At 51.0% G+C, this 23,772-nt stretch overlaps 1 protein-coding gene across 1 annotated transcript in view; it reads left to right on the forward strand.

Annotated features, from left to right (window-relative positions):
- Positions 1–2,014: 2,014 nt before the first annotated feature.
- Positions 2,015–23,772, forward strand: part of GYPC (glycophorin C (Gerbich blood group)) — a 43,195-nt gene continuing 21,437 nt past the window's right edge. Inside the window, exon 1 of the mRNA XM_082396931.1 lies at positions 2,015–2,217. Within this exon, the coding sequence (XP_082253057.1) occupies positions 2,169–2,217 (49 nt within the window). The 5' untranslated portion in view covers positions 2,015–2,168. The remainder of the gene's footprint in view (positions 2,218–23,772) is intronic.

A 23,772-nucleotide genomic window follows, 5' to 3' on the forward strand; every position in this document is an offset into this window, starting at 1 on the left:
CTTCCATGGTTAAATCTTCTAAAATATACCAAACGTGTCCCTGCTAGCTGAACTACTCACTATTAAATACTACTTACCTTCTTTTCAGAATGGCCTGGGGTCCTTAACATAAACCAAGTGTTCCTGTGAAGGGGATGGGGACCGATATCTTTAACTTCTATGTGCTGAGTAAGACATCGTACTATCCCATTAATGGTTAGTTGTCTAATGTATCACTCACAACAACTTTGCAGATTGCTTCAGTTTCATAGACGAGAAAAGTGAGACTCAGAGAAATTAAGTAAAATGCTGATGGCTACTCAGTTGGAAGGCAGTAAAGACTCAAACCCAGATGGAGTCCCAAAGCCTTAGCTCCTTGGTACCCCACGGTGAAGTCACATCCTCCACTTAAGGATGGAGCAAAGATGTTTTAGTTGTATAACAAATGCTACTTTGTTCTTGTATCTGAACTCTTTAGTTTGTCTGGATTTCTACCTTTGCTGTTCAGTCGTTTAGTTAGTTACTTAGTTTTTGGCTTCCTGTCTATAAGGAATTCTTGTTACTTTTTGGTGCTTTTAACCTGTCCTACCCCAAGAAATTAATTAAACAAACCTCTTATGCTTATGTCTAAAGGCCAGTTAACTGTAAATGAGCCTCTGAGAAGTTCTCCCATAAGTGAGGTGGGATGGCCTAGGGACTCATTCTTCAGTTACCTGGCGGGTCTTTGGCTTCCTTTCAGCTCCCCAGCTGCATTTCAGATAATTGAAGTTGTTTTATTTGTGAACTCTGAACACAGCGGATACTATTATCCTACATGGACCTATATCTATTACAAAACAAAATGTTACATGGTTACAGTAATCACTGCCAGCTTCTACTAAATGCCTCTTCTGCCCCACTGTTATTTTATAGACATTGTCTCTCTAAAACTCTGGAATGTAGGTGTTCTTGTCTCCATTTTACAGATGAGGAAACTGAGACTCAAAATTTCCACACCTGGCCAAAGACATTCTGTGAATAGTTCACTTCACGTCAACATGGACATGTTGAGCATGGAAGTCTGATTAAAGATCTATAAGCAATATCTAACTCAAGAGAATTAGGAACAGTTTCCCACTGTGTCAAACAGGCAGCTCTAATAGAGATGCCTGGAGTGGTCCAGCCTGGGAGGAACTGGGCAGAGCACCTGCATCGCACACCTCCAGGGGGCAGCCTTGAGTTGTGTTCAATCGGGAGGGTACTCCCAACAGCATACACATTGTACAGACAGCTGGAATGGTGCCCTGGGATTGCAGCAGAGGTGAGGACTGTCAGGTAAACAGCAATGAAAAGCACCGCGGGAAAGATCAGACATGAGACAGAAGGACAGGGTGTTTCCTGGGACTGGGATTTAAAACAAGGGTGACACGTTCTCAAGCTCCCTGCCTTTCTCTCTGCGGGGTGAGGAGAACTTAATGCTGCATATCACACACCATTCTTTTTGGTTGAGATGGGTAGACTGCATTTAACTAAGCAGAGTGTCAAAATCCATGTCGAGTTTTTAATTGCCTAATAAAGTGAATTCTCCACAAACTCCACTCTGTCTGGAAGCCTCAAACAAAGGTGATCCAAATAAGTCACAGGCCTTTGTCCAGCAATCCTTTTTCCCTAAGACTCTTTCTCAGACATTAGCCCATGGATTAGAACGGTGGGCCGGAAGGGGCCAGCCAGCCAGGAACTCTTCCCAGGCCACAAAAGCCCCGCGGATCTGAGAGGCCTCATAAGGACCAGCCAAGACTGAAACGCAGGTCTGGCCGTATTTGGTCACCGTCCCGGATGGTGGCGGGGCAGGCCATCATGTCACATCTGGGAGTTTTTCAGCCCACACGTGGGGGGTAATTCTCAACCACAACCTCTGTATGTGGTAGCTGCAGATGGAAACAGAAACTAGTTAGAAAAATGTGATTCTTGCGCAGGGAAGTCGGAGCACAGAAGAGTTCAGAAGTGGGCGGGTGTCTGTGTTAAAAAAAAAAAAAAGGGTGGAAACCCCACCATCCAAGTCTGCAGAAAAAACTAAATGAAGTCTGCCTATCTCGGGGCCGGAGCCCCTCCCCTCGGGCCGCGCCGAGGAGTGTGACACAGGTGCCGCTTCCTCCCGGCTGCTGAGGGCCAACCACCGTCCCCCGGGCCGCGCCCCGCACCGGTCGGCGATGAGCAGCCCCCAGGTCACACCGCCGCCCCCGTCCCCGCCCCGCCAAGGTGAGTACTCGCCAGGGGACGGGTCCGCGGGGGCCGAGCCGGGTTGGGGGTGGTGGGCAAGGAGCCCCGGGGTTCCGGCCGCGCCCGGCCTCCTGGGGGACTAGGGGCCCGCCCGGCCGCGTCCCCGGGCATCGCGGGGTCCCGGGCATCACAGCGCCCCGGGCATCGCGGGGTCCCGGTCCGGAGCCCCGAGCCTGGTAAGCGGGCTCCGCGCGCCCTGGGCCTGGAGAGGCCACCACCGCCCCCGCGGCCATCCGCTGGCTTTCTGTTTCTTTGTGTGCTGTTGGGGACGCGCCTGTGGCCAGAACTTTTCCCCTAAGAGAATAAAGGGGGGAGAGGCAGATCGGTAAGCAGCGCAGAGAGAAAGCAAAAGTTGTTTGCCGGAGCTGCCCGGGCAGGACGGTGGAGGCGCGTCCGCAGAAACTCTGGGTTAACTCCGCCAACTTCCCGACTCTCTCCCGGGGCGGGAACCAGCCGCACGCCCACGCCCATGTTGCAGGGATCCGCTCGCCTTGACCGTTCGGGCGGTTGCAGTTCTTCAGAGGCTGTTTTCTTTCTTTCTAAAACCATCACATGCTTTCTTGCGGAAAGGAAATCGCCGTGAGATTCTCTGTGAATCTCAAAAGCAATGTTCCGAAACACTGCTGGGCCTCCCCCGCCACTGGGCTTTTGCAATAAAGAAGTAAAATTTTATTTAAAAAAAAAGAATGTTGATCCCTCCCTGGTTAGGTCTGATCGTATGAAACTGTCAGAGAGGAGACATTCTGAGTCTAGAATGTAATCACGTTACGTAATTAACACGATCATGATATGGGTTTATACGTCTTTAAAAAAAGAACAAGGTTGTGTGGCCTTAGGCGGCAAACTTGAGCCTGGGTGAGCGCGGCTGGGTCTGTATCTGCATGCTCTGCGCCTCTGTGTGTACGTGGCCACGTGTGTACTGGTGGGTGAGGGCCCTCGGCGCCATCTGGGCGTGCACAGAGAACCTCGTGGAGTCAGGGCCTTGCTGCCTGCATTGGGACCTCTTGCTACAAGGACCTGAGGCGAGCCCACCTCTCTTAGCTACAGTTTCATCATCCGCAAAGTGGGAATAGCAGGATAGTGTGCCTCTTTGGGCTGTGAAAATTAAGTGCATGTCAGCGGCTCAGCGCAGAGATGAACACGTGTTAAGTGCTTGATAAGTGTCGGGCATCCTTATTTTCATCTTACATCATACTGTGGATCCATGAGTTAGTGTTTACGTGTGTGTGTCTGTGAGGGTGAGTCAGACACTAGTGAGCGAGTGTGTGTGTGTGTCGGGACCAGGGTTAAGGGGACAAGGCACTGTAATTATTCCAGTTCAGGCACCGAGGAAGTGCAGGCCTACAGCCATTCCTGTCTGGAGAGGACAGGCTTGCTCCGGGAGCCTTGTCCTGCCCGCCACCGCCCCCCTCCTCCCCCTGCGGCAATTCTCCAGGATTCAAGTTTCAGACCTTGACCAATGACTGCAGACACTTCCCTTCCGGAACTGGTGGGGATGCAGCCCTTACTTGCATACCATTCCAGATTACCCTTAGGATTGACTTTCTGGCAGGATCTCTGCCGTGGGAGAACCACGGGGCCCTATTTCGCGCTGCTGACTCAGGCAGGATGTGTCTATATCCTGTCTCAGTTTACATCACTGCCCCTCAGAGCCAGACGTTAGAACAGAGAGGACCCTCTGCTCCCTCCCGGCCAGGCCTCCCCTAGCCTAGCCTTTGGGCTCATGGGTTCAGCCAACTCCCATAAGCCCAAAGGCCACATTATTGCGGAGGAGTCCTGTGCAGAAATCCATTGCCTTGCCCTTGGAGGGAAGGGGTCAGGCTCAGCAAGGAGATGGCCAGGTCTGGCAGCTTTATATAGAATGTGCCACCTCTGGGAAAAGCAGGGAGGGTTTCGTTCAGTGCCAGATGACATTCCATCACAGCCATTGCGCAACCCCTCCAGATATCCGTGGCTTTGGGAGTCACATGGCCTCGGCACAGCCAGCAGCTGGACCTTACAAGGGTGCCCAGAGTTGCGCAGTTATTTCTGGGGACTTGCAGTGCCCTCTGGGAAACAGGAGTGAGGGGTAAGAGGTGTTCTGTGTTTGCAGTGGGAGCGCATCCGCCCATCCACTATGGGGAGAGAGAGAGAGGCCCTTCACTAGCACAGAGAGGCCCTTCACTAGCACAGAGAGGCTGGCAAATAAAATCGGTTTGCGTCTTTGGGTGGCAGATATATAGTCCATCAAATGCCCTTCGGAGACCCCAACCAAAACACCTTTCAAAGAGTGAGCAAATACAACAGGCCCAGTAAGCACAGCTACAAACCAAACAAAGTTAAACAACGCGTGAAGAGTTCATGATAGAAAAGAATAACTTTCTTCCCACCTCCAGGGCAGTAACTTTATTCATTTATGAGACTGCTTCTAGAAGTGTTATATGTATATACAATTAATTTTTCATTGGCAAAATGAAACACATATTCGACTTCATCTTTTTTGTTCATAAGACTATATCCTACAGATTATACCTTATCACCGTATATAGACTCATCCTTCTGGGGCTGCACAGCATGAATATTATAAACGAATTGGTTATTTTATTTAGCCAATTCCTCCACAAATGGACATTTGGGTTGTGTACAGTCTTTGATTTCTTTTTTTAGCCACAGGGCTGCCATGACAACCCTTGTAAGTAGGGTTTTGCATGCATGTGTTTGTATACCTTTAGGATAAATTCCCCCAGAATTTTAATTTCTGAGACCAAGAGTATGTACATTTACAATGTTAGTAGATACTGAAAAATTACCCTCCAAAAGGTCACATGAATTTCTAACACTTACCAGTAGCCAATGAAAATCGTTATTTCCCCACATCCTCATTCACACTGTGTGGTTTTTATCTTGGCCAATCTGATGAGTACACCATGTTGTCACCTGTGAGTGCGCCTCTGTAATTACACATGTTTTTGTACCTCTGTAAGATATTGTATTTGTTTTGCTGGGAAATACCTTGTGTGGCCTTTGCCCGCTTCCTACCAGGTCCCTCACCAGTGAGGAAACACGCCCCAGAAGTTAAATGATGTGTCCCTTCTCTTATGGTGAGTAAGAGGGTGGACCAGAGCCCACACTGGGCTGTGCTGTAGAGTCAGACCAGATGTGATCTCATCCCCGACACTTACTGGCTTTGGGGAGGTGCACAATACCTCGGAGCCTCGGTTTTCTCATCTGTAGGTGGGAAGGATAACAGTGGCTTGGCAGGAGTCGCGTGATGAACCAGAGACTAAGGACCTGGCACCGCGCCCAGTGATAGCGTTATTTGCGGCTGTTGTTAACAGAGCTAATCAAAGCAATCCTGGCCTGCAGGTGCTAGTCATCTCCAGAGTCTCCTTAGCAGACGGCAGCTGGGTTTGCTTTTGATAATGTAAGAACAACGTCAGTACCTCTATGCCAAGGCCTGTGGTCCAGCCTTGCATGGGTCACTCCTCTACAGCCTGGCCCCACAGGCATATTCTCCCCTGTTTTGCAGATGAAGCCCTGGAGGCTGGAGGGTGATGGCCTTCCCCAGGGCTCCCAGGTCCCGAGGGCACAGCCAGCCTGTGGACACAGGCTGTGAGACCCCAGAGCCAACAGAGACCAACCTAAGGGGGGCGTTAGGGTGCATGTGGGCCTGCTGGCCCTGTGTGCCAGGCGGGGCCTTCTGCTGCCCACACACCGTGAGAACTGTGCCAAGGAAATCATGGCTACGGCTTTGCACAGACACTCAGAACCCGCTAACGACTCCACAGATTTTCAGCCAGGCCTGTGGTCTAACCTCGGCCCATGGCTGCCCGCCCTCACTCCCATCTCTGTGGTCGGGCCTGACCCACACTGGGCCAGCTGCTGCCCTCCACCCTGCCTTCCACAGCCCGCTCAGGTTGACATCCCTAGGGCCCATCTCTGTGCCTGGATGGTCCTGTCCCTCCAGCTTCACCCTCACGCCTGCCTGCTTCAGGCCCCTGGGCGCTCTGGGTACCGCACCCTGCACACATACACCTACTGGTCAGTTAAGGCCTCCCTGGGCCCTCCTGACACTAGAAAACCACCCACCCTGGCCCTGGGGACACTTTGCAGCCCCGACAGATTTCTGAGTCTGTCACCTTCCAGGAATTCTGACTTCCAAGAAGCTCTGTGACCCCACCTGTCCCCCCGGCACCGGGGCCTAGCTCAGAGAGGAGCTCAGCCAGCAACTTGGACACGAACAGGTGGCCGCACAGACAACCCAAAGGCCAACACTTCCAGGCCCATGTCCGCTCCAGAGGCCAAAGGCCCCTTTTAAAAATCATCTGCTCAATAGCTCCTAATCCAGAACTTGGAGGGCAGCATAAAATAAATTGAAATGGACCAAAGAGTCAAACCAAAACAGATTCTCAGAACATGCTGATGGGCCCCAGCCATCACCGCCTAGCTCCCCTTCCCGCTCAGCACTGATTGGGTATTTCATCTTCTCCCTCCTTACTCCTCATCCCCTCCCCCTCCCGCCCTCCCCCATCTTTGCTTAGGGCTTCCTTCACATCATTATGTAATCTGAACCTCTGCAGGAACACCACTTCCTGCCCTTAGTCATTATAAATTTTAATTTGGGTACCTCCTTTCAGAACGAACGTTAGCGTGCCACATCTTAGTCAACGGCAGATACTGTCAGGGGCCAGTTCTCTCTCACACCAGCGAGAGCCTGAGCCCAAGATGCTAGGTCCCTTCACAGACCCAGCCTCACACAGCTTCCCCCGACCCTCCCTCCAGCCACCAGAGAGCCTGTGTTCTGGTTCCCTGCACTCACAGACAGGCACCCACCTGCCTGGCCCGGTGATGGGTGTCAGCATCATTGGCTGCCCACCTGCCTGACTCTGCAGTCCTACCCTTCCTCCTGGCCCGAAATCTTCTGCAGCTCTCATTCATGACTCTTTAGGACTGACGAATTGCTGGAGGCTCAGTGTGGACTCCTCTGAGAGTTAAAAACTCCAGGGGGACCTAGTCATTAGGGGCCCCCCGCAATACTGTGAGATCCACCTCCTGGAGTTTGAGCAGGTGCCCACGGTAAATATCGGAGTAAAGTCTTCTTGAATTTCCGGCAGGAAGGAGGGGACCAGCGCACCTGTTCTTAACAAAGCCTGGCCTCAGGGAAGCTAGTTAACCAGAGCCGAACCCGATGGGATACTATCAGAGCATAACTGACCTGGGGGAAGGAAAATACCCAACTCCAGCTCACTGTAGCCATCTGGGCCCACCTGCAAGGAGAGGAAAACACGGAGGAACACTTGTGAAGTTCACGCTCCAGAGGGATGGGCTACAGATCTCATCCTAGGACCATAGGGTGCTTCCCCTCCCCCACACCTCGCCACCCCATTACAATAGGTCCTTTTACCCAATATATGACATCTGGCTGCCAAGAAAAATTACAAGACATACTAGAAGGCAAAACACACAGTTTGAAGAGACAGAGTCAGAACCAGAACCAGACATGGCAGAGATGTGGGAATTATCAGACTGAGAGTTTAAAACAACTGGAATGAATAACTGTTTATGATGCTTTTATTACAGTCCCTGTCTTGTATCCGCCACATATCCCCTCTCTTATTGCCAAAACACTGCGGTCGGCATACTCTCTGGGGCTCAGCAGACACACCTGTGACCCCTGCCAGGTCTCTGAGGGAAGGAGGCTCGCATTTGGGGGCCCTTGGGAGGGACAGGCTCTCGGCAAGGTTGCCCCATCATCTCACTGCACCCACCACACCTGATGGAGGCATTTTATCTCCACTGTGATGGACGGACTGGCATGCCACTTGCAGGGAGCACAGCTGGGACCTTCTACCCTCCTTCTCCTTCATACAACGCCCACTTTTATGAGGGTTCAAGTGTGCGGCTGCCAGCTGACCCTGGGCCCCTCACTCCCCCCATGGACGCTGGAATGGAGAGTTGTCCTATTTTACCCATAGCTATGGGCACATGTGTTCTCAGCAGTGTCTTAAAGTGAAGGGAATTGTGGTTCGCCAGATCAAACCCAGGTAAACAATCCTGCCTGCCTGCCTTCTGTGTTGGATTCCGGTCTGTGACCTCTGTGTTCACCAGGCAGCAAAGTCCACTGGCTATGAAAGGCCCTTTCGCTGGAGATGCTCACCAAGCACTCTCACTGGAACCGTACACAACACGCACAGCCTTTAGCAAGCGGGGGCTTTGAGCTCAGTTCCCCCTGATGTGCTTTTTGAAGACATTTAGTACAGCTACACTTGGCCTCAATTGGCTAGTGATGAGGAGGTTAGAATACCAGCTTTAGAGCTCAGGATTTGGGTTTGAATGTGGACCAGCTCTGACCTGGCCGTGGCCTTGAACATGGCGCCCGCCCCGTGGCATCTCAGCTCACAGATAAAACTCCTAGTATAGTGCCTGGTCCGAGTTCACCACTGCCCCTGCCTGAGTGGTTGAGGGTGTCCTCAGTGAGTTCTGGCTCACTCCCCACTGCCCAGCTCCCTCCGCATGCCCTGCTCCTGTCCCTGTTTGCTCATTTGCCATGGAAAATAATACCAAGGAGAGGAGGCACAGTGTGCCCTGATCCTTGGGTTCCAGGTGGGCAAGGCCCTCAGACCCAGCAGGGTAGCTGTCCTTGCAATAGCCCTGGGATGCTGTTCCCTTCTGAGCTAGGACAGCTGCCTCCAAGGCATCTGCTCCTTCCTGCATTTATCAGAGTGGGCAAGGTGGTCGGAGAGCAGCGGAGAGCATGTGTCCTCTCCCACCAGCTATGTGACTTTGAGCAAACCTTTTACCCTCTGCAGTTCAGTCTCCTTACCTAGTACCCGAGGAGGACCACACTTGCTCCCCCAGCCTCACCTGAACGCCAGCCCCTTAACAATAGGGGTCTCAGCTGCCTTGGGGAAGAGTAGCCTCCTTAAAAACACTCATGGATCAGCTCGATGCTTTGTGACCACCTAGAGGGGTGGGATAGGGAGGGTGGGAGGGAGATGCAAGAGGGAGGGGATATGGAGGTATATGTATATGTATAGCTGATTCACTTTGTTATACAGCAGAAACTAACACACCATTGTAAAGCAATTATACGCCAATAAAGATGTTAAAAAAAAAAACATGAATGAATGGATGGATAGATGGAGGGATGGATGGAGGGACAGAGGGAGGGAGGGAGGGATGGATGGATGGAAGGATGGATGGATGGATGGATGGAGGGATGTGAAGTTCCAACCAGTGTAGACAAGCCTGGTCTACACAGAGAGTGCTGTCGGTCCCATATTCACCTGCGTCCTCTCCCAATCCTGTGTAAGCCCTGCCCCCTCGGGGGCCCACAGTGGCCTCTGGCTCAGCCCACTGACCTTTCCCCACCTGGCATGCCTTGTGCACCCCAACCTGTGTGCACATGGGGCCCCTTCCCTCCCATCTGGCCCGCAGCCGCTCCATCTTTCAGTGTCTTCTCTCACCAGCGTTTTTCTCTTTCCCTTGATGCTGCCATTGGATGGGTGCAGAGCTGGGCCTCCCCTCTCTCCTGGGAGGGGCCCCTTCTCTCCCTTTCCAGCCTCTTCCCCGTGCTTGAACTCCTGCGAGGAAGCTGGGCCTTCTCTCCTTTGATCGTGCAGTGGGACTGACTTGTCATTTGAATGGCCCTCCTTCAGCTTCTGCCAAAGTTCTCATTTTAATGAATTCATTTCAGCTTTGGCTGAAAATCCCAAGCTGTCATTTTTTTTTTAATTTTACAGTCTCTTTTTTTTTTCTTTTCTACAAATTCTGTAAAGTATCCTGACCGACTGTCTCCCTGACTCAAAGCGTAGAAAGTCGGCTGCGCTCTGCTTAAGTTATCTCATTTCACCCTCTAGCAGCCCTACGGCAAGTATTTTTATCTCCATTTTGCATGTGATGATACAGAAACTCAAGAGGCAACGTGCGTTGCTGACAGCCGAGACCCCTCACTCGTGCACAGCAGGTGTTTCTAGGAGGGGCTTAGGCAGGGCCACCTCACACATCAGGCACAACACTTAGAGCTTTTAGAGAACCACAAAAAAGCTTTGGTTCTTTTAAAATCAAACGGGAAAAATGAACTTTTAAGACTAAACCTTGCATTTGTCTTTATATCAATGCCCCTCTAAAATACAATTGGTAATATCTGGGGGGAGAAGGGACCAGGGAGGCAGAGCACCTAGGCCCACGAAGGCCATCCTGTGGCCCTGGCTCAGCCCATCCAGGCCCCGGGGCTGGGTGCCCACTGGTCCCTGCACGGCCCGGCCGCTCTCCCTGCCCAGCGCCCAGAGCCCTGACCCACCTCTGCGTGGCTTCCATCTCGAGTCCTCACACCCCCCCACCCCCAGCAGTGCTGCCCTGCCCGACCACGGCAGGGCCCCTGGGCTGGGCAGCTGCAGTATCTGCCCCGTGCCTGTTCTTTGCCTTTACCCGCAGGAGCTTGCGAGAATCCAAAGGAAATGCTTGAGGATACCCAGGACTCTCTCTCTCTCTCTCTCTCTTTTTTTTTCTTGGCCACGCAGCATGCAGGATCTTAGTTCCCCAACCAGGGATCGAACCCGTGCCCCCTGCAGTGGAAGCACAGAGTCTTAACCACTGGACCACCGGGGATTTCCTATCTCTATCTCTATCTCTATCTCTATCTCTATCTATCTCTGTCTCTATCTCTATGTCTATCTCTGTATTTCTCTTATCCTCTTGCTTTTTTAAACGAGGAAGTTAGGCTATTCTTCACTTCAAAGTTTAAAAGTAAGTTTCCTTTGCCCTGTTTCATTATGAAAGAAACAATTCCTGTTCACTGTATAATTATATATACAAGACCAAGAAGAGGGATATAGGAAGATTCTCTCTAGAGCAGAGGTGACTTTCAGGTACCCGTGGGATAGCCAGGTGACAGCTGGAAGGCAGTTCAGAAAGAGACCCAGGCAGAGATAAAGACGGAGGACCTCAGTGTACAGAGGCCACACAGCGAGGGGCCCGGGGGGAGCCACGAAGCGCCTGCTGAGGCCGCACGGATCTCTCTGGATGGTGGGTCTCAGCACAGGTGCAGAGGCGGTGTGGGGAGTGCTCTTGGCCACGCCTGGGGACGATACACATGGTACCTTGTTCAACCGGAAGATGTTACCTGGATGTAGCTATTATTAACTCCAGAAATAGATATTATTAGCTCCATGGAAATATGAAAACTGGGGTTCAAAGAGGTTATTCCCTCAGGGCCTCACTGGGCATTACTGGCACTGTCCAGCCTCGAGCCAGGTGTGTCCTTCTGCCTCTGGGATGTGTCAGCCCACCGGGCTGGGAGGGGTTTGCCCATGACCCCCTGCCCCTCTGCTCAGCTCCACGCGGCCCTCAGGTCACTCTCCTGCCTCAGAAGAAAAGGCATTCTTTATCCACCCCACCCCGGGCCACTTGTGCCGGCTCCCCTCTCCTCTGCTGGCCCCCACCTGGCGGCCCAGCAGCTGCTGATGAAATGCTCCTCGTGGCCCACAGGGGCTGGGCTGTGACCGGGCAAGTGCAGCCAGCTGAGGCCAACCCACACGCAGTTCCCACCCTTCCCCGGGGAGGCAGCGGGCAGCTGCCAGGGCACCAGGAGAGAATAACGCCTCCACCAATTCCTGGCCAATTTCTGGGCTGCCTCCACCACAGACCCACCCCAGACCCACCCCTGGGCCGGCAGCATTGTCTTTTGTTGAAGTATCACCAGTCACGGGACCGTTCCTGCACTGTGTGTTCTCCTCTGCTAGGCACTTTCAAATCTAGTTCCTTTCTTCATTCAAGAGTCACTACTGACTCTTTATCCATTCGGTATATGCAAGCTTTCATCGGCTCATCGGCTCACCCCAACCCCCAGTCCGTCCCTCCCCCAACCCCCTCCCCCTTGGCAACCCCCAGTCTGCTCTCCTACTGTATACCACAGAGAACTATATTCAATATCCTATGGTAAACCATAATGGAAAAGAATATTAGAAAAGGAATGTATATATATATATGTGTATAACTAATTCACTTTGCTCTACAGCAGTAATTAACACAACATTGTAAATCAACTATACTTCAATAAAAAATAAAATGAAAAAAAAAGAGGCACTACTCGCCTTCTCTGATAGGTGAATAAAGCGAAGCTCAGAGAAGTTAGGAGAGTTTACACAGCCAGCTGTAGTACATGGAATGCGGGTGTCTGCTTCCCTTGGGGGTGCACTGTTTCTGCCATGGAAACTCACTCATCAGGTTCTTAAGTGGGGACAGGATGGGGTGATGTGGAGGAGCTAGTGCTGGGACTTCAGAGTCACCAAAAGGAATGAAAGCCACCCATCCCTGAATCTCCAAAATCAGTGGCTTCCCGCCTGGGGTCCCCACCCCGAAAAACACACACATTAAGAAACGATGTCACAGCTACAAATCTCCACTGCAATTCTTTTCAGGAGAAATGACATTTCTACAACATAAATTCTTAGATGAAGTCTGGAAATATGAAAGCAATAAAAACCCATCTGTTACAGTGGAGTGGGGGAGAAGAGGCCTGGTGACCTCACTCCAGGGCCCCCTTGTGACGGTCACTCTCAAGTCATCGCTGGACACTGAGGGCTTCACGTAACCCAGTCTGCAGCCTCCTAGCCGGTGCCTCCCAGGACGGTCACCTGATGTCCAGTCACTATTCGTCATCAGTGATGACGCTTTGGGGCTTGCATCTCAGAGGATCCTTCCGTATTAGACATTTCCATCACATGAAGCCGTAAAATGACTTCAATGGTTCAATTATTTGCCTACAGCCAGACTGTAGTGTACACCTAACTGTCAATCACTTTACCAATTAATTCCCTGAGAAAGGTTCTTATCAAACTTCGAGAGTCCATGAAGAAAATCTGAAAAGTTAGAAACTAGATGGATAATTCCATTAGGGAAACAATTTATCCACAGATGTTTACTAACCACCGTGTACATCCGTGGTTCATCAACAGAAACTCGTAGGCTTATGATGTGTCCGTCCTGTCATCTGCCCTAGGGATGCAGGAGGAGACAAAGAAAGTCTAAAAGACAGGATCCCTGCCCTCAAAGCATCGTTGGGCTTCTTGGGGCAGCAAGACACACATCATGACAGGAATAAAAAGCATCCCATCCTCCTAGTGAGAAATTTCTTATCACAGGAATTCAGGTTTCAGATCGAATTGCCTGTGTCTTCTTGATATTTAAAGAAGATATCTTGATATTTAAAGAATAACTTAAAGTAAGATAACTTCTCAAATATAAATTGCTATCTAAAATTAGCTAATATTGACAGCTGGTATTAAATTATGGTGAATTTCTCCTTAACCAGATATAGGTTTATGTTGTTGAATTAAGACTTTGTGCTTGAAGAAGTTGTAAGTGACCTGTCAACTGAAAAAAATGCACAACCGGGACTTCCCTGGTGGCACAGTGGTTAAGAATACGCCTGCTAATGCAGGGGATACGGGTTCGAGCCCTGGTCCGGGAAGATCCCACATGCCGTGGAGCAACTAAGCCCGTGCACCACAACTACTGAGCCTGTGCTCTAGAGCCTGCGAGCCACAACTACTGAGCCCGCATGCCACAGCTACTGAAGCCCACACGCCTAGAGCCTGTGCTCTGCAACAAGAGAGGCCACCACTATGAGAAGCCCACGCACCACAACAGAGAGTAACCCCTGCTCGCCATAACTAGAGAAAGCCCATGCATAGCAACGAAGACCCAATGCAGCCAAAAAAATTAATAAAATAAAATTTAAAAAATTATTTAAAAAATAAAATTTAAAAAAATGCACAATCTAAAAGTTGAGAGTTATGTTTTATTCAGTGGACAAATCTGAGGACTTAAGCCCAGGACACAGCATTCCAGATAATTGTGAGAAACTTTTCCAAAGAGGCAAGGTGGGGAGCCAAGATATATAGGAGTTTTCGCAACAAAAGACCAGGTAGTCAGAACATCAAAAGATTACTGTTAATCAAAGAAAACCAGACATCTCATGTTAATGAATTTAGTGCTTTTCTATGTATGGGAAGATGCAAGAGTCTGGGCTCATTGAAATCATTCCTTTGATATGCACCTCAGCTATCTGGGGCCAGTATCCTGTGCTTTCGAACCCAGATGCTCCAGCCCTGAGGCTGTCTTTTAAGCCCTGCTCACCGTCACCATTTGTATGTGTTGGAAATGGGGAGTTTCAAAGGGGAACAAAATTCTCTTTCACAGGAGTGAAAGAAAGTTGGTCCCAACGCAATTTTAAACAACACTTATTCATATCAGGCTTTGGTCACCACCCCTGGGTCATTTCCTATTTAAGAATCTTGGAGCTTCTGAAAAGATCTTCTGGAACATGCTATTTTTAAAGAACTCAATTGAGTGAAATGATGTTTGTTCACTCACTGAAAAAGCAAACAATGCTAGAGAAATTCAGAATGCATCTTTGAGGACAAGGCAGTCAAAGGCAGATGAAATCCATGGTTTTCCGTCCAAGTTCAGACACTCTGGAAGGCTGTGTTTCCCACACAGGGGCACTTCCAGGCTGTTTATTTCCTGAGGCTCTGGCCTGTGGCCAAATCTTCACCATCCTCTGTGCTTTTGGTAAAAGCCACGGGGGTCACACTGCCCTGAAGGCACAATTATCTGAGTTCCTGCCCTCCTTGCCCTGGGGCTCTGGAAACAGAGGCCTGACTGTCTACACAGATAAAAGGCTGACCTCTCACTGCCCTGCCTCCTGCCCAGGGGCCCCATGGTTCTCCTTTGAGCTCCCTTGAGTGGGGCCCTCCCTGAGGAGAAATGAGAAGAGGGTGGGAGTTCTCCTCTGACTCGGTTTCTGACGTCTCCTGAGCCCACTAGCTCCACTCAGGGACCCTTGAACCGCAGCAGGACGCTGCCCAGACCTCCTCTGGCCTCCCTGGAGCAAGCCCTTGATGTAGCCAGGATGTGACCACTTGGATAGGCCATTTGTCTTGTTCTGGGACCTGACATCTCAGGGCTCAGGATTCCCTGGAGAGACTCTCTATGACGGGGCCTTGCCAGTCAGTACAGTCAGCCAGGGGAGGTACCCAGGGCCCAGTCGGAGAGGCCCGGGCCACAGCCCTCACCAGCAGAGATGGCCTCAACCCCGTGCAAGGTTTAAAGGCCATGCCACCTCGCCAACCACTGTCTTAACCCCACCACTAACCAGTGCAGGTGAACTTGGGATGGTGACTTCACCCTCTTTGGCTTCCACTACCCTGGTGCCTGCATCCTCTCAAACGCATGGGGTGTTCAAAATGCAGTGAGCCCTGGGTGTGGCCTGACTCTGGAATCTATATAAAGTGGCCACAGTAGTGGACAGTGGCCTGTGCTCTAACAGCTAATGATCACACAGGTTGAAAGTATAAGGCTGCGAGTGTGACAGACCTGGGTTCAAGGTGCAGGTCGGCCACTCAACGGCTCCATCCCCGTGGGCACCTTAAATGAGAAGATGTAGGTAAAGGCCCAGGCCTAGCAGGGGGCAAGCACAATGCAAACGTTAGCCTGAGAGGGAAGAGAGAGACTCAGTGACACAGAGACGTAAGCCCAGGGTCTGCAAACAAAGGCCCACAGGCCAAATCCACTTGCCTCCTGTTTTTATAAGTAAAGTTGTATTGCAACACAGCTGCACCCATTTGTTTGCACGTGTCCATGACTGCTTTCATGGGACAATGGCAGAGGTGTAGCAGAGACCACATGGCCCACAAAGCCTAAACTATTTACTATGTGGCCCTTTATTTAAAAAGTTTTCTGACCTCTGTCTTGAACCAATAGGAGCATCTCCAATGGCTCGACTTCTAGGCCTAGAGCCTACCTGGCCCCACTGCACCTCTCTCTGGGGAAACCATACCCTCATGGGTGGATGAGAAACCATGGAAGAAAGACCTGCAGCCGAGGCCAGGGACCAAGCAGCAGCCAGGGAGGCCCATCAGGCCAGGCCCAGCTCTCACCTGGGTGCAGACGGAGTGTCTCATTCCCCTGACGTGATCCACCCAGGCTGCCAAAGGGAGGATCCCTCTCCTGGCCTTCACCTTCTCTTGCCCTCTTGTCACCCCCTCTGTAGACACAGGCAGCCGGGGCCCTCCTGCTGCCCTGCAGAAAATCCTCACCCCAACTAGGCAGGTGTAGGAAAAAGGGCCACACACCAGACAGGCTCTCCCGGGACCAGCCAGCTCTCCCCCCTCATTCAGAAAACAGGGCTTCTCACTAGGACCCAGACTGGTGTTGGGCCAGGAGCATTGTCCTGAACTTTTTTTTTTTTTTTTAACTTTTTATTTTTTATTGGAGTATAGTTGATTAACAAGGTTGTGTTAGTTTTAGGTGTACAGCAGAGTGCTTCAGTTATACATGTATCTCTTCTTTTTCAAATTCTTTTCCCATTTAGGTTGTTACATAATATTGAGCAAAGTTCCCTGTACTATACAGTAGGTCCCTGTTGGTTATCCATTTTAAATATAGCAGTGTGTACATGTCAATCCCATACTCCCTAACTATCCCTCACCCCACCCCTCCCCTCCCCCGCCGCTGTAACCATAAGTTCATTCTCTAAGTCTGTGAGTCTGTTTCTGCTTTGTAAATAAGTTCATTTGTATCATTTTTTTTTTAGATTCCTCATATAAGCGATATCATATGATATTTGTCTTTCTCTGACTTACTTCGCTCAGTGTAATAATCTCCATGTCCATCCATGTTGCTGCAAATGAAATTATTTCATTCTTTTTATGGCTGAGTAGTATTCAATTGTGTGTGTGTGTGTGTGTGTATCACATCTTCTTTATCCATTCCTCTGTCGATGGACATTTAGGTTGTTTCCATGTCTTGGCTATTGTGCAAAGTGCTGCTATGAACATTGGGGTGCATGTATCTTTTCAAGTTAGAGATTTTGTCTTTTCTGGGTATATGCCCTGGAGTGGGATTGCTGCAAATGGCATTATTTCATTCTTTTTTATGGCTAATATTCCATTGTATATATGTACCACATCTTCTTTATCAAACTTACTGACATCGCTCCACATCTCAGGAGGTTATTATCCCTCTTTTCAGATTTTATATGGCGTCTCAGGGGGAAAAGTGTGTCCACACCTCACCAGTTATAAAGCAGTGGCTCCTGAGTTCAACCACAGTCTCCCTGAGTCTACACCCACGCTCTTTGCCTCTGCCACCGGCACCAGCAAGCTTTTAGCCCAGAACTCACAGTGCATGAGCCTGTTTTGAGCACCAACTGTGTGTCAGGCCCTGGGGATGTGACAGAGGACAAACCAACAGTCATCCCAAAAGGGAGCTTATGTTCTAGTGTGGATGGACAGACGGACGCAAGACACGTGGGTAGGATGCTCAGTAGGTCAGATGGTGCTGAGTGCAGGGAGGATGGTCAAGCCAGGAAAGGAGAGAGGGCGGAGGGACGAGAGGGGGTGCCATTTTAAAGGGAATCTTCACTGGGGAAGGTGATGTTTAGGAAAGACCTAAAGGAAGCCAGGGAGCCAAACACGGGAATATCTGAGAGGAGGCACGAGAGGCAGAGAGCACAACACATGCAAAGGCCCTGCGGTAGGAGCAGGCTTGGCCTGATCAAGGAACTGACGGAGGCCAGTGCCCTGAGGAGAGGAGAGTGGAAAGTGGTAACTAGGAGATGAAGTCAGACAGGTAAGGCGGCAGAGGGACGATGGGACTGTGTCCCAGTACCCGCTGGAGCACCTTCCTGGGTCTCCCCTGCCAGAAGGCTTCTAACCCTGAGAGAGGAGCCCCTCAGCATCTCCGCTAACACTCTAGCAAGTCCCTGAGTGAGCCGTGACACGGGGTAGGAGCTGAGAGGGAGGGAAGAGGATGGCAGAGAACTCCCAAGCGGTGCCTGAGATGCAGGGGGAGACGGGGCGACTTCACCAAGTGCCCCGTTTGCTCTCAGCTGCCCTGAAAGACGCCTCAGATGCAGGCACTCGTGTGCACACACGCACATACACACACACAGAGGCCGGCTTTCAGAGCCTCTCTGAAACTGCTAGTTGCATCTTTCATGTAGAGCTTTTCCGCAGGACCGTGCCGGGCTCTACAGAGAATGAGTGTGGATGTGGGGTCCCCAGTACCTGCCGTCACAGGCACTCTGGACCCTTGGGAACCAGCTGGGAGCGTGAAGAGATGGGACAGAGCCCCACCCAGGGCCAGAGTGGGGGTGCGTTGGTCCCTCCCCTGCCCCTCTGAGACCACGCAAGCCCCGGGGACGCAGCCCAGCAGAGGGCCCGGAGCAGCCCCCAGGGGTGGAGGGTCTGGCCCAGCAGGGGAGGAGAAGAGAGCCAGGAAAGGGTGTGAACAAGGGTGGTCTAGAGCCCGAGGTTCCTGGGGCCCATGCTGCCACCTGCCTGGGGAAGGAGGTCCCCACAGACCCCTCAGCCTCACCCAGAAGACACAACCGGCAATCCCAGAGAGGCTTCTGAAAGCCGGCCTCTGTCCGTGTGTGCACGCGTGTGCCTGCCTCCCCAGCGGGATGAAAGAACAGCCTAGAAACACAGGCTCCTTCTCCCTGGGATCGGAGAGGTGGCCAGCACAGGCTCCTACAGCTCAGGTTGGAAGCCGGGACTCTACCACCTCAGTCTCTCTGCAACCCGTATGTCAGAGGCGCAAATTAATACAACTCTCTGCAGAGGCAGGTCCCTCCAGCAGCCAGGTTCATAAGGCGGGAACGGAGGTAGAGGGGTTATTCTCCTCTGCTTTATATTTACACACTGCTGTGTTTAATCTGCTGAGCAGCCCGAGAGCCGTCCAGATAAGTGACCAGGGCCGCGTAAACACGACCCAGGAGCTCATCCTGGGCGCTTCCTGTCCTCGGATAACGTGATCCCAGCACGAGACTCCAGGTGCTACTCAAGCGACTGGCTTCTCACCTCCACGAACAGCCCTGCTGGAAGTCGGGCCACCGGGCACCCATCTGTACTCGGAACTGCTCGCACATACCAAGGCACGAGCACGTTTCTTATCTCGCCAGGTCCTCACCGCAGCCTGACACAGGCCGGAGGGCGTGGATAGGGCGTCAGCATCTCCTGAGTCTCTCTAAGCCAGGGTGCCAGGGCGGGCTGTCCATGTGCCCACTGGGGAGGGGAGTGCTCCTATACACCGCTTAAAAGAGGGGTCGGGGTATCACACAACTCGGTGTCCTGAGTGTTCCTGGAAAGGGGATAAAGTGACTGTCCCGAGGCCACACCGACAGCAGATGGCAGAGGCAGGCCCACGTCCCGGTGTCATTTGATTCCAAACTCTGCACCTGGCAGGCTCACCTACAGGCAGGCCGTAGCCTCCCCGCATGGTGCCGTGTGCTTTATGTGCTACAAGCCTAAGGGGCTTTTGTACCCAGCCCTAAAAAGGAATGAAACACTGCCATTTGCAGCAATACGGACGGACCTAGAGATTATCACACTAAGTGAAGTCAGACAGAGAAAGACAAATATCATATGATATTGCTTATATGTGGAATCTAAAAAAAAAAAAAAAAGATGCAAGTGAACTTATTTACAAAACAGAAATAGACCCACAGACAGAAAACAAACTTATGGTTACCAAATGGGAAAGGGGGGAGGGATAAATTAGGAGTCTGGGATTAACATATATACACTCCTATATATAAAATAGATAATCAACAAGGACCTACTGTATAGCACAGGAAACTCTACTCAACATTTTGTAATAACCTATAAGGGAAAAGAATCTGGAAAAGAATTTATATATATACATACATATAATAACTGAATCGCTGTTCTATACACCTCAAACCAACCCAACATTGTAAATCAACTCTGCTTCAAAAAAAAAATAAAATCTAAGGGGATAAATGCTTCACGCTTAAGCATGGCCTGCCCCCCTGAACACACACAGGTGGGGAGACCTGGCCGGCAGCACCCTCAGGGAGCGCACCTCTTTGCTTTCAGCTCAGGTCCCGCCTCGCTCCTGAGCGGGGTCGCCCGTGGCGCTGCCCTGTACCAGCAGCGCACATAGCTTGGCTGTGTCTGCGTGCAAAGGCGTTGCATTTCTTCCGGCTTTTTTTTTTTTTCCTTCCCTTTCTTCACGCTGATGGAAATGGCTCCTTCACCCAAGGTCTGCCTCTGATAAGGCTCCAGGCAGTTTCAAGAAAGCAGAGCTGAGCTTCTTATCAGGCAGCAGCAGGGGATCTGGTGCCAGCACTGGGCGGGCCTGGTGCTGATAAAGTGGTCCTGGGCCCAGCGCTCACCAGATGCTTTCTCAACCTGCCCCCAGGGCCCAACCCGTCAGAAGTGGGGGCAGTGAGACCCAGGAAGCTTCTTTGCTTTCTTAGACATGAGAGCTGACTTCCAGTGACCACAGGCCACAGGACCTGATGGGGAGCAAATAGGGACAAAGTTTTGGCGTGCAGGCTGATGGGGGGAAAGGGCCTCAGGAGGCCTTAGGGCTCCGGACAAGGCAGTGGGAGCTGGGTCCTCCCAGGGGCGTATCGGGATCAAGTGTGTGGTTTGAGCCCTTCCCTGTGAGGCACTACTGCTCCCAATTCCTGGATAAGGCACTGAGGCTAGGAAAGGGGGAGCGAGGGGTGTTAAGGCATTTGGTCTAATGTGGTGTGATCGGCTTTGAAGCAGGTTTGCAGCCCCCAAAGCTCAGGCTGCCCACCCTGCTCCTGGAAACTCTGATTTGAAGGAGATCAAGGAGCTCATCCCTCCCCCGACCCTCCACACACACCGCTGGAAGACAGAAATTCTACCTTCAAACGTTAACTTCTTTTCCTTTAAGCTTGGATCCCTGTTAAGCTTCCTTGTCCTTAGAGTAGGACAGACTGGACTAGCTGACTGTTTTGTGAAAAGTGACTTGGCCTTTCTGACCTTAGTTGTCCCATCTATAAAATGGGCTGGTCATCCCCGTGTCCAGTGCCCTGCTGGGAGCACCCAGGATTTCACAGGTGGAGGGCATCTCGCCACGACTGGCCGCCAGAGTCCGCCCTACATTGGAAGGCAGGGCCAGGGCCTGGCAGCAGGGTCAGCAGTAGAGCCTTAGTCTGGGTTTCAATCCTGGCTCTGTCCTTGGCTGCTGTCTCTGAGCTTCAGTCTTTTCCTATTTAAAGCAAGGATGGAAATGCCCAGCTAGCAAGTTTGTTCGGGGGAGTTCAGCTCATGAGAGGTACTTGTGATGTGTGGCTGTCCCACGAGAGCGGGTTTTGAGTGAGAAGCATCTTGAGTGTGAGATGACGTGAGTGAAGCCCCAGCACAGGGCAGACCCATAAAAACAGCGGCAGGAGCCCAGCCGATCTCCTGGCTGCCCTCTGCTCCAGGCCGTTATGCACATGGATGTATACAGGGCTAAAGGTCCCTCCAAGACCCCGTGGAGACAGTAGCCTTCCACGCAGGGTGGTCAGGCAGGGCCACCTGGCACCATGGGCCAGCGACCGGAGGTGCGGCCACCGAGGGGGCCCGCAGGATGGGTGCAGAGGGGCGCGGCTGCCTTCAGATGAATTGCAGGAGTGCTGTCAGAGCAAACGTCATGGAAAGGATTGGCGGCATTGCTGGGAGGAGCAGCTCCTGCCTTTTTAATCCCTAAAGCAGGACCGTGCGGGTGGTCGGCCCTGAGATGCACACTGAGCTGGAGGCCTGAGAGCTTAGAGCTGAAGTATCAAAAAACCAGCCTTCCCAGACAGCAGGGCTGACAAACGCTGAAGGCCAGAGAAAGGGCAAGCTGAGGAGCCGGGCAGGAGGGCCAGCCAGGTTGGCTGCTCACGTGAGCTAGTGTCTGGGGAAGAAGCAGTGGGGCCCCTCAAATCTCTCTCCTGAAATCAGTCAAAGTATCAATGGGTAATCATGAGAACCAGAGGACCAGCATGTGTAAATGTTCTCTGCAGGATGGGGAGATAAAAGCAAGAGATGGTCTTAGCACCTGACACCTAGTAGGTGCTCAGTTCAGTTTGGTTGGTTTAACAATCACTGCACACTCCTGCTTTTGTAACTACTCGTCTGGATGATTTTTACAGCTGCATTTCACTGGACTGCTGGGAGGAGCTTTTACTTAGTAAGCTTTTGATGACCACCTTCTATGTGCCGGTCACCTTGCAAAATGCCAGACACCAGCAGGAAGATGCCACAGCCCTCCCTGTACCCCAGAGTTATTTTGATGTGTTTGATGAGTTTGTCCATAGAAACAGGAGGTCACTTCCTCCTGGAAGGTCAGAACAGACATCCTCCGTGGGTGGAGTTGGACCGGAGTGGATTGACGTGTGGACATTCCCCAGATAAGCCAGGTGGAGTGGACATTCCAGGGAGAAGGCACAGCATGAGCCAGTACCCGGGGGTGTAAACTAGAATTGGAGTCCGTGTGACCTCCAGGGGGCTGACAAGGGACAGGCAGGTTGTGAACGTGTGAGATGACAATGTGGGAATTCCGACTGCTTGAGGCTGTGGCTCTGGGCTCAGGCCCGGGAGCTCCCAGGGCTCTCCTCTGGGTGAATCCCTGTTAGGAAACTCACCGTACATCTGTTACGTTGACAAAAGAACTGAATAGTCTGTGGAGGTGGCATGCAATATTTGGGACATACTTACACTAAAAATTGTGTTGTTATTTATCCAAAACTCACATTGAATGGGCATCCTGTGTTTTTTCTGGCAACCCTAGGAGGACAGGGCCTGGACATGGGTGTTTTGTAAAGGGTCCCATGAGATGCTAATGTCCAGCCAGAGCTGAGGACCATCAGTCAGAGGCTCCTACTGCCGTGAGCAAGCCCACCATCTCGAGCCCCTGGCCAGGTCCCTAACTACAAGGACTTATAGTAGATGGAGCATTTCCAGTCTTAAAAACATCTTCGGGGAACCTTTTGAGATTTCCTCTTTATTTATCCTTTCCATCTATCTCATGGATGCCACCCACAGTAGTGAAAAACTTATTTTTTGTGTAAATGTGAAAATCTGAAACCCATCTTAATTTTTTAATGCTTTAAATGATGTAATTGTAGAAACGATTCAATAATTGGATATATTTAAATACAAAACAATAAATCCTTATTCATAATGCTCCTTCATTAACTGCTAACCATGCTCCTTCCAGAACCTCAAACTCTCTAACCCTCAAGACTCCCAGCCTTGTCAGGTGTGCCTTCCTGGAGCCCCCACCTCATACCCATACCACCTTCTCCATGTCCACTACTGTCAGCCCTGTTGATCTCCCATTGTGTCATGCTGATCCTTTCTTGATAGCTCCCAATGACTCTTCTAAACTTAAAAGAGAGAAAGCTCTCCTCCTCTCCATCCCTGTGCTACAAAATTTCTAGAGATTCCCTTTTTCTATAATCTCTCACCTGCTCATTGCCTACAAGAGAAGACTCACCTTCTCTAACCTGACCATTAAGACTGTTCATTGCTCATTACTCACTAAGCAGATGAATGATAAAGTTTATTAATGATATTGAATGGGATAGTGATGGTAGAAGAAGTAATAAGACAAGGAAAAGGAGGAGAGGAAAATAAACTCAAGACATGTACTGAATTTAGTCATTCATATTTTTCCTTCCTTCTTCTATTCCAAACAGTTACTTGAAAGGTGTAAAATTAAAAATCACATTTGTTTCAA

Source organism: Balaenoptera borealis (genome assembly GCF_965194805.1).
Source record: "Balaenoptera borealis genome assembly, chromosome: 6".
In the NCBI taxonomy this organism is placed as follows: Eukaryota; Metazoa; Chordata; class Mammalia; order Artiodactyla; family Balaenopteridae; genus Balaenoptera; species Balaenoptera borealis.